The sequence below is a fragment of the Micromys minutus genome (assembly GCF_963924665.1).
Source record: "Micromys minutus genome assembly, chromosome: 1".
Taxonomy (NCBI): domain Eukaryota; kingdom Metazoa; phylum Chordata; class Mammalia; order Rodentia; family Muridae; genus Micromys; species Micromys minutus.
The window spans coordinates 24210564-24227717 of record NC_137969.1 but is presented as its reverse complement, the minus strand read 5'-3'; the positions used below and the strand labels follow the sequence as shown (position 1 = coordinate 24227717).

Below are 17154 nucleotides of genomic sequence, written 5' to 3'. Positions count from 1 at the left end.
TGGTGGTTTTAATGGCCTAATTCTTTTAGATTAATTTATTTAATGAGTACAACTACTTTGCTTGCACGTATGTCTGTACGCCATGTGTGCCTCATGCCGAGAAGATCAGGAGAGGGCTGGAGTTAGGGGTGGTTGTGGACCCTGTTTCTTTGATAGAGCAATGAGTGCTCTTAATCGCTGGGCCAGCTCCCCAGCCCCGGCTTCACTGGTTTTAAAGCCATGTCCCTGGGTCTTTATCACTCCTCCGCTCTCTTCTGCTGGAGTGTCGGCTACACTTGTCTCTGTCAGAACACAGAGAATGACATCTCACCCTGAGCTCCAGCTAATCTAGGTGTCAGGAATCACTCCCCTGGGGAAATTGCTGCCTGCTGAGCTCTCTAAGCAGAGAGCTGTGTGCTGTGATAAAGTGTCACAGCAGGCCAACTACACTCTTCCTCTGACACTGCAAAAGAGGAAGGCCAGACTATCCTTGGTTAAGCGGAAAGCAGTGTCTCCCGGATGGGCTCACCATTTCTGGTCCTGTTCTCCTCCTGTCTAATTCTCATCTAAACCCCTCTGGAAAGTGCCTCCCATGAGGTTTTGCTGCTTCTGAAGCCTACTTCCTGCTGGATCATCTAGGACCATCTCCCAGGAAACTCCGACTTTCCCACCACTCATCTCTGAGGGAATGGAAAGAGGTCTCTGCCATTGTCAATGTGAAGCCAGAGGGACAGTGCCACTCTCAGCTTGAATCTCTTTTTGCAGAGCTATTGTAGGAAGCTTGGTTGAGTGATAATTTTGGCTGCTACATCTTTGGCTCTTCCACAAAGGGATATACCCATTATCACTGTTTTTCCCCCTCTTTAAAGAATTATTTATTACATATAAGTACACTGTAGCTGTCATCAGACACACCAGAAGAGGGCATCAGATCTCATTACAGATGGTTGTGAGCCACCATGTGGTTGCTGGGATTTGAACTCAGGACCTCTGGAAGAACACTCAGTGCTCTTAACTGCTGAGCCATCTCTCCAGGCCCCTCATTAGCACTGTTGAGTTGAGCTCAGCCTATGATGTTCTTATGCAAAGCTGCTGATAACATACCTCTCTCCTTCCATCCCTAAACCCCTTAGGCCAGTGGGGCTGAGTGAGCGGAACAAGCACAGCCTGACTTGGCGAAGCCCCACCTTCCACCCCACTTCACTCTGCTGATTGATTCCAAGATCATAGTGCCATTTTGTGCCAAGCTCCCAGGCTGATGAAAAGACAGCCATTCTACCTCATATCCTTCAAACATCAGCCAGAAGTTAGGTTGAAGTTATTCCCTGACTTCCCTCCCATCCATTTGTACATCTTTGGAGCATTCACTGATCACTCATGGCCCTGTCCCTTCTGCACCCCAACTATTCTCCACAATATTCCTATTGCCCACTGCAGACTTTGAAACTTAATTCATGTTCACCCTCCACCCCCACCCCCACCCCGGCCTTCTCTGAGACTCTCTTTCTCCCCTCCTCCTTTCCTCCCTCCCTCCTTCTCCCTCCTCCCCTCCCTCCCTCCCCCTCTTTCTCCCCCTTCTTCCCTCCTTCCTCCTCCTCTCTCCCTCCCTCTCTCTCTCCCTCTCTCTCTCTCCCTCCCTTCCCCCTCTCCCTCTTCTTCCCTCCCTCCCTCTTCCTCCTCTTCCTCATTCTTTCTCCCACTTGCTCCCTCCCCCCTCCCTCTTCTTCCCTCCCTCCCTCTTCCTCCCCTTTCTCATTCTTTCTCCCACTCCCTCCCTCCCTCGCTCCCCCCCCCAAGTCAGGAAGTCACTCTGGCTTAATAACATGTTCACCTGGCCATCTGCTTAGCATCTGGCCTCTGTTTAGCCAGGAGCTTCTGTAACTCCCCAGGGCTACTCATTCTCAGTGACCTGGGGCTGGTGATTGCTGCAATTTTGTCTCCCCATCCCTCAATTACCAACAGCCACTTTTTTCTGCTCATTTCCTCCAAGTGTTGTGTAATATCCCTTCCCTACTCCTAGTGTCTATTTATTTGTTTATTTATTTATTTTGGTAGGATAACTTGGGATAGCTTTAATACTGTACTTCAGAGGACTGGGGGTTGTTTGTTCAGTTTTCACCCCCTTTCCCAGTTCAGCCCCACTTCCATGACCCCACCAATCACCCGAGGTGCAGGTCACGACCTTGCTCACTCCATGTGCCTTCATGCCACAATGTTCCTGGGTACCCTCAGACATTACTGTAGTGGGACCTTAGAGGGGACAGAGGGTGGCTGTCACTGGCAAGTGGTGGAGGTGGCAGGGGTGGTGCTGGGGGTAGGAGTGGTGCTGGAGGCTGAGGTACAGGGAGGGGACAAGGGCAAAGTGGGGGCTCAGTACTGAGGTCATTGCCAGTGCCCGACGCACAATGACATCATTCCGCCCAGCCAGTCTTGTCCACATCAGCAGCCTGCCGCACATCTCCCACTACCACATGGGCTGGCTGGGGCCCCTCGGACAGCAGCCTGCAGGAGTCTTGAGCCAGCACTATCACCTTGTAATCTGCTTGCTCCGCCTGTACCAGTGTGGTGAGCCCGGTCCTGCAGGTGGCAATGAAGAAGATTACAATCTTCTAGACAATCATGTTGCGGGATCCAGGGCCTGAAAAGCTGAGAACTCTGAGGACTCACAGGAAGCCAGCAGCAGTGAGGCGGTGAGGCAGTGGGCTCTCTTCCACTTAGCCTCTATTGTTTTCCTTCTAACTCCTGGCTAAAGGTAGCCCTGATGAATCGCAGTACCTCTGTCTGCCCAGGAAGAGTGGGCAGTGGTGCTGCTAGAGCCTATCATGAGGGTGATACCTGCTTAGGCAGTTTGGCTTTAGCTGGGAGAGCTGCTTTGAAGAGGTAAAGAATGTGGAAAAGTCTGTGAACCATGAATTAGTTTGAAAGGAAGGACTAGGGGCTCACAGGACACTATGGGAGTCTTGGTAAAGTCACACGTATTTGGAACAAGTCTTGCCTGGTATGAATGGGATGGCAAAACCCTGTTGATCTTTAGATGACAGTGGAAACCACAGTTCCAGGATTCCCTCCTCTCAAGACAGAGGAGGATGGCCAGGGCCTCAGCTTGGAATTGAGTAAAGGGAGCTAGGAGGAAATACCTGGCCAGGGGGTGGGCTGCAGTCATAGGTGAAAATAGTCTCTGATGGGCTGATAGCCCTCCTTGCAAACCAGTAAAAGAGAAAGCATTTACACTGGCCACATTGGTGAAGGTTATGCCCCCACCTCATTCCACCGCTAGGACATGGTCCCATCTCAGAGCAATTTCCTTCACTTGTGTTACATGTTAAACACAGAGTGGCAATGAACTATGTTTGTCAAAGGAACAAGTTGACTCCCAACCACTGCCTCAACTGTTGCTGTCCCCCTGCCAGACTAGAGAATGCACTTTGGAGGAGATCACATTGGAGGCTCTGCTGGACTGACAGGTGTCATCTTCCCTCATAGCTCATAGGCTCTAGAACCATTCACATGGCCCTGCCAAAACACAGGGACCAGGAAGTGCAGCCCTACTGTGTGCCCAGAGGGTGGAGAACAGCAACTGCTGATTGACTATAGCATTCCACCCGAGGGAAATGTAACTCTGGCAACACCTCAACAGACCAGTGCCTGCTGAAGAAGTCCCTGGGGTCAGGAGCAAGACAAGGGAGTGGGGGGGGGGTCTTTTGTTCCCCTGCTTCTGAACCCTTTATCTTCATTAGGGTTCCGAGTTCTTCAGGATGGCCTCTCCTGGGGTCAGGCATCTGATAATGTTTCCCTCACCCCATTGCATGCTGTGTCCACCAACAGGAAAACTGCTTTCTTCCAGATCCTCTGCTGATGAGGTGCTCAGAAGCCAGAGCTGCTTGCCAGAGGCTCTTTTTCCAGTCTGTGCCAAGCATTCCAAGACCCCAGCTCTTTTCTGAACTTAGAGTAGGTGACATCCCCATGCTTCTGTAAAGCAGTTTGTTGAAGCACCTGGCACAGTCCTAACAGCCTAGTATGGAGCAGACTGGTCTCAGCCTGAGATGGCATCTGCACCCTAAGAACCCCAAGGAAGCTTTCTGACAGCCATCGTGAGAACACCTCTGAAGCCTTAAGCTCATGGACTTTGGGACCTGTAATAAACCATGACAAACGGAGTGTCTCTTGTTCAGTCAACATCCCACTGATTCTCTAACTGCTGGCAGACCAGGATGGAAGGCAGGAGGTGGAGAGGAGACTTGGAGGCGTGTTGCAATTGACCAGCATCATATGGAAAAGAAAGGAGTTGCTGGAAAGAATTTGAACACTTTTCAAATGTAGGTGTAAAAGCCACCAGCACAATGACTACTATTCAGTGTTTAGGAAGGGAAAAGCTGCGAGACACTGCCCAGAAGAGTGGATGTAGGTGAAAGGACCTGGGGTCCATCTCTGGCATCACAAGAGAGGAAGGAGACAGATGTTCACACAGGGAGGCTTCCAAGCTAGTTTTGGAAGAGGGGTGGGGAGGGGTGTTAGGCTTTCGTTTTGATGTTGCTGTTGTTTTGTTTTCTTCTCAAAAGCTGGTGTACTATGAACCTAGCACTAGGGAAATCCAGAGTGAGGCCAGCCTGGGCTATACAATGGAAACCTGTCTAAAAACAAGATGAAGCTGGGAGGAGTCATAAGTTAAAATATATATACTGTTTGTAAGGTAAAGATAATTGAATTGCTGTTAAGTGCTTAGGAAATTCTATCTTCAATTATGTCACAAATAAAACTTGATTTTTTTTTTTTTTTAACTGAATGCTTGTCTGCATGCATGCATGTGGCAATGTCTTGGATTTTCAAAGGGGTGTTGAGTCCCCTAAATTGAGGGTTAGACAGTTGTGAGCTGCTATGTGGATGTTGGGGACTGAACCTGGGTCCTCTGCAAGAGCAGCAAGTGCCCTTAACTGCTGAACCATCTCTCGTCATTTAAAATGTAATTATGTATTTATAGATGGGGCACAGGTCACAGGGGGCATGGCATGTTCAGGGCAGAGGACCACTTTCAAGGCTCAGTTCCTGACTTCTAACCTGTGTGCCACTACCATCAACCTTATGGTCGGTGTAAGGCTTGCCTTTACCCACTCAGCTATCTCTGTAGCCCTGATTATCCACTTTAAAATCAGCAACCCAAGGCAAATTGCTACATTTGAACAGTAAAGGGATATATGGAAAACAAAATCTGAATAAAGTCTATAGAATGTGCCGTACATGGCCCTTTGATGATTAACCCGAGTCTATTCCTACTGGACTCACTACTAGAACCCTTGTCAGTGTCTGGTCTCACTTCCCTATGCCTGGACCATCCCATTCTTCCTCGACTTCTGAAGTTATGCTCATCCAAAACACTGCTCTGGAAAGGCTTCCTATACCCTGTCATGTTCTAAGGCAGTTTTATTTAAGAGCTTACACGCTACCTCAAGAAGTAGTACTAAGAAGGAACCATATAGGTGAAGTTCAATGATCACCCCGGGAAAGGAACATTGAGCAGCCAGAAGCTAGGCTAGGCTGCAGTTCCCTCAGCAGATGCAAAAATTCTAAGATGTCTGGGATGCTCTTAAAAGGGAGGTCCTTGAACTTGGGCCACCTAGGAAGGAGATGATGAGCCAAAGCCATTGTTTGGTAGGGGGTATGTCCCACAGAGGGTCATTCCAGCAGTTGGGGACCCAGCCCTTCTTGTCTGGAGGGAGCCAATACATTATAGCTCGCTGTGTCATCCAGATGCACTATAGTATATCAACACTATAGTGTCTATGCAATACAGGTAAAGAACAGGAGTCAAGTTAAAGGGCTGGTCTCAGAGGGACTGTGGGCTTCCTACTAGGAATCAATCTCCTAGCCCGTTCCTACAACAGCCAGAGCCAAAATTCCCTTCTGCTCACCCAGAGCTCAAAGAGCTCAATGACATTCATGCAAACTAAGCATAGGCCACTGAAGAAAGACTTATTATTAATAACTCTCTGGGCTTATCTTTTCAAGCAAACAAATACTTTTATTAACATGTAAGATTTTGTTTTCAACATGGTAAGGGTTTTTTTTTTTTTTTTTTACCTCAAATGCTTATCAGGTCTGCCACTCAATACATTTATAGCTTGACTGCATATGAACCTTGAAGACGCCTCTTCCTTGAAGTTTTGGGTCCATTGCTGGTTTTCCTTCCCAGCACACAAAGGGTACTGTAAGGATCTTTCATTTTATGCCCAGGATCGCCTCAAATATATGGGGATACCAACTTGTACGAACTAACAAGACCTCATCTCCCATACTGGGTCCCATTTCATTTCGAAATGAGTTAGGCTGTCCCAACAAACTCATCAGGCGAGTTACAATAGATAGTGTAGCACATAAAATTTAAAATTTGCACAAAATACATCTCTCCTCCTTTGGTCTCACACAGAAATTAAAGTCCCCCCATAGAAACAATACTATCCTCCGACCCTTCTCCAGGTCACCAGTCCTAGCCATGTAAGGCCCATCCACAGTCCCAGATGAAGTCTGGTCCCTTCTTCCATTGCTGCATGGAATCCTCTTCTAAAATTAACGCAGCTCCTTCAGAACTTTCAGAGGCGGTGAGCTCCAAGTCTCACAGGGACCCAAAGTTCAGGGAGCTTTCAGGTCACCCAAGAATGAGCAAAACACCTCAAAATGCAGGAACAACAACCAAAGCCCAGGAACGAACGTTATTCAACTGCCACAGGGCTTACAATCTAGGCCCTAATTCCCATATGTGAGCGCATTTTCCAAATCAAAGTTATTTCCCCCAAGCAAACAAAAAAAAAAAAGGAACCACTGAATAATCAAAAACTCATATCGAGGTCGTCAACCGCAGACCATTGCAGAAACGTAGTGTCAGTAAGAACAGAGTGTAGACAGAGGGGAAAAGAAAAAAAATAATAAAAGAAAAAGGAAAACAAAAGGCTCTCTGGTTTCAGCTTCTCCAGGGTGTCGTGTCAGCCAATCGCCATCACTCAACCAGATCCATTGGCTGGAAACCTAAAGCGGGAGAGATTCATCACCGAGAGGTTAATCACACCGGACAGTAGAGCAAGCACGGCCCCTCCTGGAGGCTGCCTCACTCAGGGCCCCATGCTTTCCAGTACAATCTGGAATCTTCCAGGCTCTCCCCACCGACAATTTGCTATACTCCTTCCCCAGAGGGGCCTAGTTTACTTCTGAGGCGACAAGCCAGCCTCCTCCCCACCGTCGCCCACGCCCCGCCAGGCTCTCGCCCTTACCGCGGACGGCTCACGAAGACTCGCTCTTCTCTATCCGCCGCACGAGCTGCACGAGCATCTCGGCCATCTTCGCCATCTCCTGCGCCTTCTCGTCGGCCTTCTCCGCCCTGGGGCCACGGGGCTCGGCGCCGCCCGCGCCCTGCAGGTGGTTGAGTGCGCTCTCCTCTGAGGCCTCTACCTGCGTCTTGATCTGGATCAGCATATTGTCCATCTCCCACAGCTTGCCCCGGTTGCGCACGGGCGCGCGTCCGCGCTCGCGCGTCAGCGACGCGATGTCCTCGCGCATCTCGTGGATGACCGGCAGCAGAAACTGCTCGAAGTCCTCCTCGGGTTCCAGCACCTCCACCTCCTCGGGCTCCGCCAGGTCCACTGCGTCCAAGGGCCGCATCTCCGCTGCTTTGCTCGTCTGCACGACACTCAGTGACCGAGCTCCGGCCGAGTCCTCAAAACTTCCGCCGCTGTTCCAACTTTCTGCCACGGAGAAGCTCCGGAGACGAGCGGCTGCCGAGCAGACGAGCGGTGAACAAAATGGAGTCCCAACCGTCAACCAGCGCTCTGCGCCTTGCGACCCCTTTCACGACACCGCCGCGCCCCTCTTTACGGCCGCAGTGCGAGGTGCGGGCGCGCGCACGTCCATGAAGGGGCGGAGCGAGCGCCTCCGCGGTCGCGCGCAAGCATCAGCTGCTCACACTTCCAAAGCTCTTGGAGTTGTTCAGGACGATGCCAAGTTCATGCCTCGCTGTATCTTATTCTGATTTTATTTATTTACTTTTTGCAACAGGCCCTCACGCTGTAGCCAAGGTTGTCCTGGAACTCAATTATTTGGCTAAAACTGATCTTGAACTCTCAGCAATCCTCTTGCCATAGCTTCCCGTGTCGCAGGTGTGAGCCACCTCGCCTGACAAGTTTACTTTTAAAAAAAGAAAAAGGAAGGAAGGAAGGAAGGAAGGAAGAAAGACAAGAAAAAGAACGATCCCGTTTTTAATTCCAGCACCTGGGAGGCAGAGGCAGGCAGGTCTTTGAGTTTGAGGCCATCCTGGTGTGCATTGTGAGTTCCAGTGGTGAGACCCTGTTTCGACACAAAATAAAAATAAAAAACTAACAACCTCACCTTCCCGAAATTGGGAAAGGAGGACTCTTGGAAATCCATGGTGAGAACAATCATCCTGCTTACATCCCACCTCTTTGTAATTAATGCCTGGGTGTGTTTTTACTAGACAGAGCTACTGGTGATGTGAACCTAGTGTCTGATGCGTTCTGAGGCTCCAGCTGACCAGAAGTTCAGCTGGTGATCACTCGATATAGAAAGGGCAGAAGTTGGTGCAGACAACTAAGTTTGCTTAATGATTACTCAACACTGAACTTTAAGGGAAGATGCCGAATTCTTAGTCTACTGATCAGATAGTACTTTCTCAAGAATCAGAACTATGTATCTTGCTGGTTTTCCAACCACGAGTCATGAAACCACATGCAAATACCAACCACAGGCATATATAAAGTGCATATCTTTAATTGGACTCTTTACACTCAGTGGCTTTTAATTAAAAAAAAAAAAATCCAGCCTTTAGGTTTTCTTGACACCAGTGGAAGCTACGCAATTAAGAACATAGATAAGAGTAAATGGTTCAGAGGACAATGAGAATCTGTTGCACGCTGCATTAGGATAGTTAGATTGCAGAGCCCTGATGTGGGAAAAGGCTAGTAAGCATGGATTCCATGAAATCTTCCTCTCCCCACCCCTCTCTCCCCATCTCTTTCCCTCTCTCCCCCTCTCTCCCCCTCTCCCCCTCTCTCCTCCACGTAATTGGTGGGAATGTGATCTCTATAGCCAAGACAGCTTCTGCTGTACAACCCAGCAAATTAATTGAACCCATAAATCCACACAAAACCCTGCTCACGGATTATACACATTAATGATCCACTCTGAGTTATCAATAATATATCAGTGTCACATTAAGGAAAGAAATAGAAACATTTCTTCTTGAAGTTGTTTAACAAAGAGTGAGTTCAGAACCAGGTACACTAATAGAACAGAAAGTGGGGAAGAGCTTAGAACATGGGGGAGATTTTCCTGAACAGAACACCAATGGCTTATGCTCTAGGATCAAAAATGGACAAATGGGACCTCATGAAATTGCAAAACTTCTGTAAGGCTAAGGACACTGTCAGTAGGACAAACAGCAACCAACAGACTGGGAAAAGATCTTTACCAATCCTACATCTGATAGAGAGCTAGTATCTCCAAAACTCAAGAAGTTAGACTCTAGAGAATCAAATAATCCTATTAAAAATGGGGTACAGCGCTAAGCAAAGAATTTTCAACTGAGGAATATCAAATGGCCGAGAAGCACCTAAAGAAATATTCAACATCCCTAGTCATCAGGGAAATGCAAATCAAAACAACCTCATACCAGTCAGAATGGCTAAGATTAAAAACTCAGGTGACAGCAGATGCTGGCAAGGATGTGGAGAAAGAGGAACACTTCTCCACTATTGTGGGAAGGTAAACTGGTACAATCACTCTGGAAATCAGTCTGGCAGTTCCTCAGAAAATTGGACATAGTATTACCTGAGGAAACAGCTATACCACTCCTGAGCATCTACCCAAAAGAAGCTCCAACATCTAACAAGGACACATGTTCCACCATGTTCATAGCAGCCTTATTTATAGTAGCCAGAAGCTGGAAAAAAAACCCATATGTCCTTCAACAGAGGAATGGATACAGGAATTGTGGTACATTTAAACAATGAAGTACTACTCAGCTATTAAAAACAATGACTTTATCAAATTCCTAGGCAAATGGATGGAATGTGAAGCTATCATCCTAAGTGAGGTAACCCACTCACAAAAGAACACTCATGGTATGTACTCACTTAGAAGCATGCTCACTTCTCACTAGCCCCAAAAGCTCGGAATACCCAAGAAACAATTCACAGAACTTTTGAAGCTCAAAGAGAAGGAAGACCAGAAGGTGGATGCCCCTTCTTAGAAGGGAAAACAAAATGCTCATGGGAGGAAATAAAGGGACAAATAGAGGAGCAGGAATTGGAGAAAAGATCATCCAGAGATCTATCCCATATGCAGCCACTAAACCCAAGCACTATTGCTGATGCCAAGTAGTGCTTACTGGCAGGGACCTGATATGGATGCCTCCTTAGAGGCTCTGCCAGAGCCATACTGATACAGAGGAGGATGCTTGCAGCTAACCATCAGACTAAACATGAGGACCCCAATGAAGGAGCTAGAGAAGGGACTGAAGGAGTTGAAAGGTTCTGTAACTCCATGAGAAGAACAAAATAATCAACTATCCAAACCCACCACAGCTCCCAGAGACTAAAACACCAACCAGTGAGTTCACACAAAGAGACCCATGGCCCCAGGTGCATATGCAGCAGAGGATAGCATTGTCTGGCATCAATGGGAGGAGAGGCCTTTGGTCCAGCAAAGGCTCGTTTTTCCAGGATAGGGAAATGCCAAGGTGCTGAGGTGGGAGAAGGTGGTTGGGAGAGGGAGCACCTTCATGGAGGCAATGGGAGGAGGAGGAGACTGTGGGAAAGGGATAACATCTGAATTGTAAATACAGAGAATATTCAGTAAAAAAAGTGTAAAAAAGAGTAAGTTTAGGTTCAAATGATTTACTTCATGCTTCCTGTGTTGTCTGTCTGTTGAGTGAGTCTAAAGCTGTGCCTGCCTAAAGGCTGTCTTGGGAATCTATCTCTGTGTCTGTGTCTGTGTGGGTGCTGTGTCTGTTGTGTGTATTGTCTCTTCTGTGAGGGGTGTGCCTGTCCCTAACAAAGGGTTTTGCTCTATCTTTACTGAGTGACTTTGAAAGCATCACATGGGGAAGGAATGGGGCACTTTGTAGTAATCCTTAACAAGAGATTAAGTCACTGGTGCCGACTGATCCCGACTGACCCAGATCACAAACATCATTATTTTTCAAGCAGTAACCATAAATGGTTGCTTTCAAACTTTATGGTAGAGTTTAGGAAGTTGCTTTCAATTTTTGTATGTGCTGTTTTGTTGGGCTCAGGGGCACGGAAGAGTCTATAATTTAAGATTATAGCTATGTATCAGCTCAGGTTGTAACAGCTGATTACATTGAAAAAACTCAAGGCAGGCAAGGTTGGTTGTTACATCTTTCCCTTAAAGGGGAGTTATGCCAACAGTCTGAGTACGCGGTAGGTTAGCAGTCTTAAGTGACCTCAAGGAATATTATTAACTTTGGCTGTTCAGCACATGCTCCAGTTTCTTAATGTAAAATATTTGCATTGCCACAGTCAGGTACATAATGTTTACAGCACCTTCTCTTGCTACTGCCCAAAGTCCAAAACTAGCAGCCTTCGGTAAGTGAAGGAATGATGGAATATTATTCAGCACTAAAAGGAATAAGCAACCAAACAATGAAAGGACTTCCTGGGTCTTAACTGTTACTGAAACCCCCTTCTATGTCAGTCACATGGTTCTAACTACTCGACCTTCCAGAAAGGGCAGACTGGGGACACAGAAAGATGGGTGGTCGGTTCGGGATAGAGGGACACACAGAGAGACCACAGCGGCTTTTTAGGACTCTGCTCTGAGAGACAGTAATGGTGCCCGCATGCCAACACACATTTGTCCGAACCCACAGTTTTCAACACCAAGTGTCAACCATAACCAAAGCAGAAACTTTGCTGATTGCACTGCATGCTGTAGGCTCACTGAAGGTGGCAATGCTCCAGGGGTATAGGGCTGTTGGGTAGGGAAGTCCGGGATGTGTGGGAACTCCGCACTCTCTGCTTCACTTTTCTTGGGAACCTGAAAGCGCTGTGAAAAAAAAAAAAAAAGGTGTGAAAGGTGATGGGACAGGCTGAGGCGCTGGCTGGAAGTTAATGTACTCGCTGTGCAAATGCAAAGACCGAGTGCAAACCCCCACTCTCCATTTCCTGAAGAGGGGGCAGTGACTCATCTCTGTATCCCTAGCACATGGAATGTGTGTGTGTGTGTGTGTGTGTGTGTGTGTGTACAGGTGAATGGGTATGTGCACTTGTGCATATAGACAGTTGTATCCCAAGCTAGCTAGCTAGTCCAGCTGAACTGTGACCTCCAGATTTGGGGGAGAAACCTTGTCCCTAAAAGAATAAGGTGGGAGGAATAGAGGAAGACACCTATGTAGATCTCTGCTCTTCCGTCACAAATGGACACACACACACACACACACACACACACACACACACACACAGAGAGAGAGAGAGAGAGAGAGAGAGAGTGAGAGAGAGAGAGAGAGATCGTGTTCAGGACCATATGACTCTTGGTGCTCCTCAAACAGGACACAAAGCATACCTGTGCAGCGTTCATCATGTGGAGTTTGAGCACTGCTTTGTTTTTTGTCTGTAGTTTCTCCTCTGTCTTTTTCTGGCTGTTTGTTTTTTCCATTTATTTTGTGCAGACTGAGGTGGGGAGGAGGTGTCCTTGCTCCTTTGGGCTCATGGGAAATAGAGGGCAGTTTGGAGGAGCCAGTTCACTCTTTCCTTCCACATGTGAGTCTGAGGAATCATACTCGGGTTTTAGGCTTGGCAGCAAGTACCCTTACTGTTGAGCCGTAATCCTTTTTCTTTGTAGCCCACCAGCCGCACATGCATGCTTGTGCTTATGTTGGGTCTGTCTTTTTGAGACAGGTTTTTCTGTGCAGCCCTGGCTGTCCTGGAAATTACTCTGAACTGAGGAATCTGCCTGGCTCTGTCTCTTTAGTGCTAGATTAAAGGCATGTGCCACCGCTGCCTGGCTAAACTCAGATCTGCAAGTCTGTAGGACAAGTACTATCCTACTAAGCCATTTTCCCAGCCCTGTTCTCTACCTTTTTAAAAATTCTGTTTAGTTCTTTAAGTGAAACTGAACTCAGTGTTTTTGTTTCTAAAATAGGTTTTAACATCCTAAAATTCAGTGACTCAGATGCTTCCACAATTTTGCATGTTTTTTTTCTTTATTATTCTTAAGAGTATTATTATTCCTGTTATGAATTGCTTTTAGGTTTTTGCTCCTGTAGGCCTCATGTAGCCCAGGCTGACCCTGAACTCATTATGTAGCCAAGGATGGCCTCAGGGGTCTTCCTCTGGCCTCTTCGTGCACTGACAGATGTGTGTGCCCCCTTCACTTGGGAATATACAACACACAACTACACAAATGCACAAAATAAAATTAATAAAAACAAAAAGCAGAAAGCCTTTAAACCCAGAACTCAAGAGGCAGAGGCAGGCAGGTCTCTGTGAGTTCAGGGCCAGCTTGGTGTACACAGTGAGGTCTAGGACAGCCAGAATGACATAGATAAAACCAGCGAGGGAGCAGTTTCACAATTAGCTCGATCGTGGCAGCCTCAGGGCAAGACAGTAGCTACTGAAAAATAAACACGGTGCAAGATTTTCAGCTGCCCAACAGCGGTAAGAAACTTACTGATGTGGAGCCTCATTTCCCCAAGCCGGAGACTAAAGAACAGTCTGCTCTAGAAGTGGCAAAGCAGGCCACCTGGGGGAGAACTGCAACTCCCAAACCCTGTGGCTTAGGTCCCGACCTGCAAGGTGACCTTTTCTTGTCCGGGTTAATATCCTTTTTGCTGATGGTCCCCGAAGCGGCATCTCCCTCTGGACCCCCGAGTTCTAGAGTGTCTCCTACATCTGTGCCATCGTACCGGAAGGATGAGGTAACAACACCTTGAGGTCAAGATTCGTCAATCTCTGAGTGATCTCGGCATAGCCCGCTCATCGGATTATCTCTGTCTGAAGGCCCACGGATAGAAACTTACTGCTGTGTTCATCTGTTGATTCTAAACTAAGATTGTCTGGTGTTTTATATTCGTGGCAACTCAGCTGGGCCTGAGGGAAATAATTTAGCCAGAAATTCGGCCAGGCTTTGGAACCGGAAGAGAGCGGGTTAGGTAGCAGCTGGCTGCGGAGACCATGAAAGCGATCTCAGAGCTCTGGAGAGGCAGAGCCAGTGTTTGTGGGAGAGGCGTTGGCTGGGGAAGCACGAGTTTCCGGGCTATGTACTGGGCTGGGAAGACACTAGTGTGGATGGATTGTTTTTAATGATTACATGCTACAAATAGTAATCTTTCAAACTCATGAGGGAAAAGCCCCGCATGGTGGTACACATATTCACACATATAATGCCAACAATCTAGTGGTGGCAGGAATGTGTGACTCAAATGCAGGTGTGTGTGGTCAACGTGTGCATGGGATGTGAAGGCCTTCCTGGAACCCAGGTTTATGCCAATTGAAGTCTGCTCTGTGCCCCAAAGTATCAGGCTAGCGAGGGTGTGAAGATGCTGCTAAGATGTGACGAAGTGTTCCAGAAATGTGTTATTATCCACGGGTGTCACTTTGCAAGGACTTGTAGAGTTTCTCTGTTAGAAGAAATTATGGGAGAAATCTTTTCTGAAAACGACCTCTTTCCTTCCTTGCTTTCTCCTCCTCCCCTCCCCCCTCTTTCATCTCCTCCCCCTCCTCCATCTTCTCTTCCTCTTCCCCCTGCCTCTTCCTCCTCCTCTGCCTCCTGTTTTTGTTCTTCTTCTTGTTCTTTTTTCTTCCTCCTCCTGATATTGGACACATACTAGTCAGATCTATCTCCTCAGAGTTATATACCCCAGGAAGCATAGCCTGATGACCTCAGAGTCTCATACAGTGGAAGAAGACCCAAGAGGAGAGGGTTATGGGCAAGCTGCCACACGTGGAGAGCATTTTCACATTATGTGTGCTCTCCTGGTTTCTGTGCTTGATGCTGATGGTGGTGCATGCTTCATGAAGGATTCCGGTTTTTGAGACATGAAGTACCAGGTCTTTTAAAAGCAGAAACAGAACATATTTTGTAGATGCACTTTGTTGAAATTCTAGTGAAATGGTATTTTGCAGAAGGGATGGCTAGACCCCTTATTCCAAGGCACATGCATTGTGATTTGCACACAGGTTTAGATGTGGAGACTGCTGCTTGGGGATTGTCTTAGTCAGGGTTTCTATTCCTGTACAAATATCATGACCAAGAAGAGAGTTGGGGAGGAAAGGGTTTATTCAGCTTACACTTCCACATTGCTGTTTATCATCAAAGGAAGTCAGGACTGGAACTCAAGCAGGTCAGGAAGCAGGAGCTGATGCAGAGGCAATGGAGGGATGTTACTTACTGGCTTGCTTCCTCTGGCTTACTCAGTCTGCTTTCTTATAATCCAGGTCTACCAGCCCAGGAATGGCACCACCCACAATGGGCTGGGCCCTCCCCCCTTGATCACCAGTTGAGAAAATGCCTTACAGCTGGATCTCATGAAGGCATTTCCTCAACTGAGGCTCCTTTCTCTGTGATAACTCCAGCTTGTGTCAAGTTGACACAAAACCAGCCAGTACAGGGGCTTTCATTGAGGCAAGAACAAGAGTGGCTATGCTATGTCCCTGTGTCACTGAATGGTGCCTTACTAATCCCTGTACATACTAGATGTAAGGGACAGTCAGGTTCATCTAGTTCACAGCTGCTAGAGACTTCCATTATGAACAGTATGGCAGGGAGCACTGTGTGTTAACAACACAAGGGTCACCTTGCAAAATCACCAGTGGATGCAAGTTAAGACCCTATAAACATCATAGGTGTATGCATGCCCCTGGTTAGCAGGAGAGAGAGGAGATTGCTCCAGACACCAGCCCACTTCTAGAAACCCCTTCAATCTGCAATCTTCATTATCTGTGTGCATTTTGCTCAGCCCTGCTGAGCACAGCAGCAAAGCAGCAGAGGCTGCAGCAAGCGTGGTGGCTTTGTGACTCCAAGACAGTTGTGTAGGCCTACATTTTTTTTTTTTTTGCATCCCATTTTAATAAATGTTCAAACTACTTCTCTAGCTCTCCACCCACTAGAGGTAGTGTGAGAGAAGAGTTAGGATATGGGGGGAGTGGACCTGTTCAACAAAAGTTCTTTGCGGGGTAAGCTCAATTTTCTTTGTCAGCAGTTCGGTCCTGTAGCAAACACCAAGTACGAACCAGCAGCTGCAGTCCAATCCTAAAGAAACCACAAGGCTTGCCTTCGCACAATGGAGATCAGCAATGGCAATGTAAGGCGAACCAGTGTCGTTAGTGAAGAATTTTGAGTTGGAGCAAACCAAATCAATGCTCCCTCCACTGTCTGTAGGGTCAGATTTATATCCCTCCATTATGTGTCCTGGGTGAACATCTTTCTAGTCCTCAGGAAGGACTTCTTCGAGAGTGGAGCCTCAGGGGACTGTGCTGAATGAAAAGGGGAGCCAGCGGAGGGGTGCCAGGGCTGCTTGCCAGCACTCTGCATATACACTGCTCTCGAGCACAACCATGGCTCTTGACTTTCAGATACAGAGCCTGTGTTCACTGTAGCAGTTGACTCTACTTGGGAGCACCAAGGCTTTGTGAGTGTTTTGAGGTGACATGTAAGGGGGAGCCGGGGGTTAACTGATATCCACGAATCTGTTTTTCTTTTCTTTTTTCCCCCTCTTTTTTGGTTGCTCCCTATGCACCACTTTCAGCTGCACTACAAAGATGTCTGAGGCAGCTTGGTGGGACTCGCCTTCTCTCCAGGGCTACCAACAATTTGTGTGCGCATTGTTTTGAAACAGTGTCTCATGCATCCCAGGCTGGCCTGGAACTTGCTATGTAGCTCAGGATGACTTGAACTCTTGATCCTCTTGCCTCCATTTCCCAAGTGCTAGGATTACAGGGGTGCACAGCCACACCTAACTTAAGGAGTGCGAGAGACTGAATTCAGGGCCTGTGGATACTGGGCAAACCTTCTTTTTCTTTTCTTTTCTTTTTTTTTTTCTTAAGACAGTCACTATGTAGCTCAGATCAGCCTGAATCTCATAATCCTGTGTCAACCTCCCCAGTGCTAAGATTACAGATGTGCACCCCGTCATCAGCACTGTTAACAGTATAAACG

General features: G+C 47.5%; 1 protein-coding gene across 1 annotated transcript; it reads right to left on the bottom strand.

Moving 5' to 3' along the window:
* Positions 1-5969: 5969 nt before the first annotated feature.
* On the bottom strand, positions 5970-7777 carry LOC308419441 (MORF4 family-associated protein 1-like). Its single transcript, XM_080915169.1, has 2 exons — positions 7239-7777; positions 5970-6996 (listed from the first exon to the last, which is right to left on the bottom strand). The coding sequence occupies exon 1, from the start codon at positions 7624-7626 to the stop codon at positions 7249-7251; it is 378 nt and encodes a 125-aa protein (XP_080771295.1). The 5' UTR covers positions 7627-7777; the 3' UTR covers positions 5970-6996; positions 7239-7248.
* Positions 7778-17154: the final 9377 nt, after the last annotated feature.

Bases quoted from the DNA above. Each gene is read 5' to 3' on its own strand.
- LOC308419441 (XM_080915169.1), bottom strand. From the start codon at position 7,626: ATGCGGCCCTTGGACGCAGTGGACCTGGCGGAGCCCGAGGAGGTGGAG.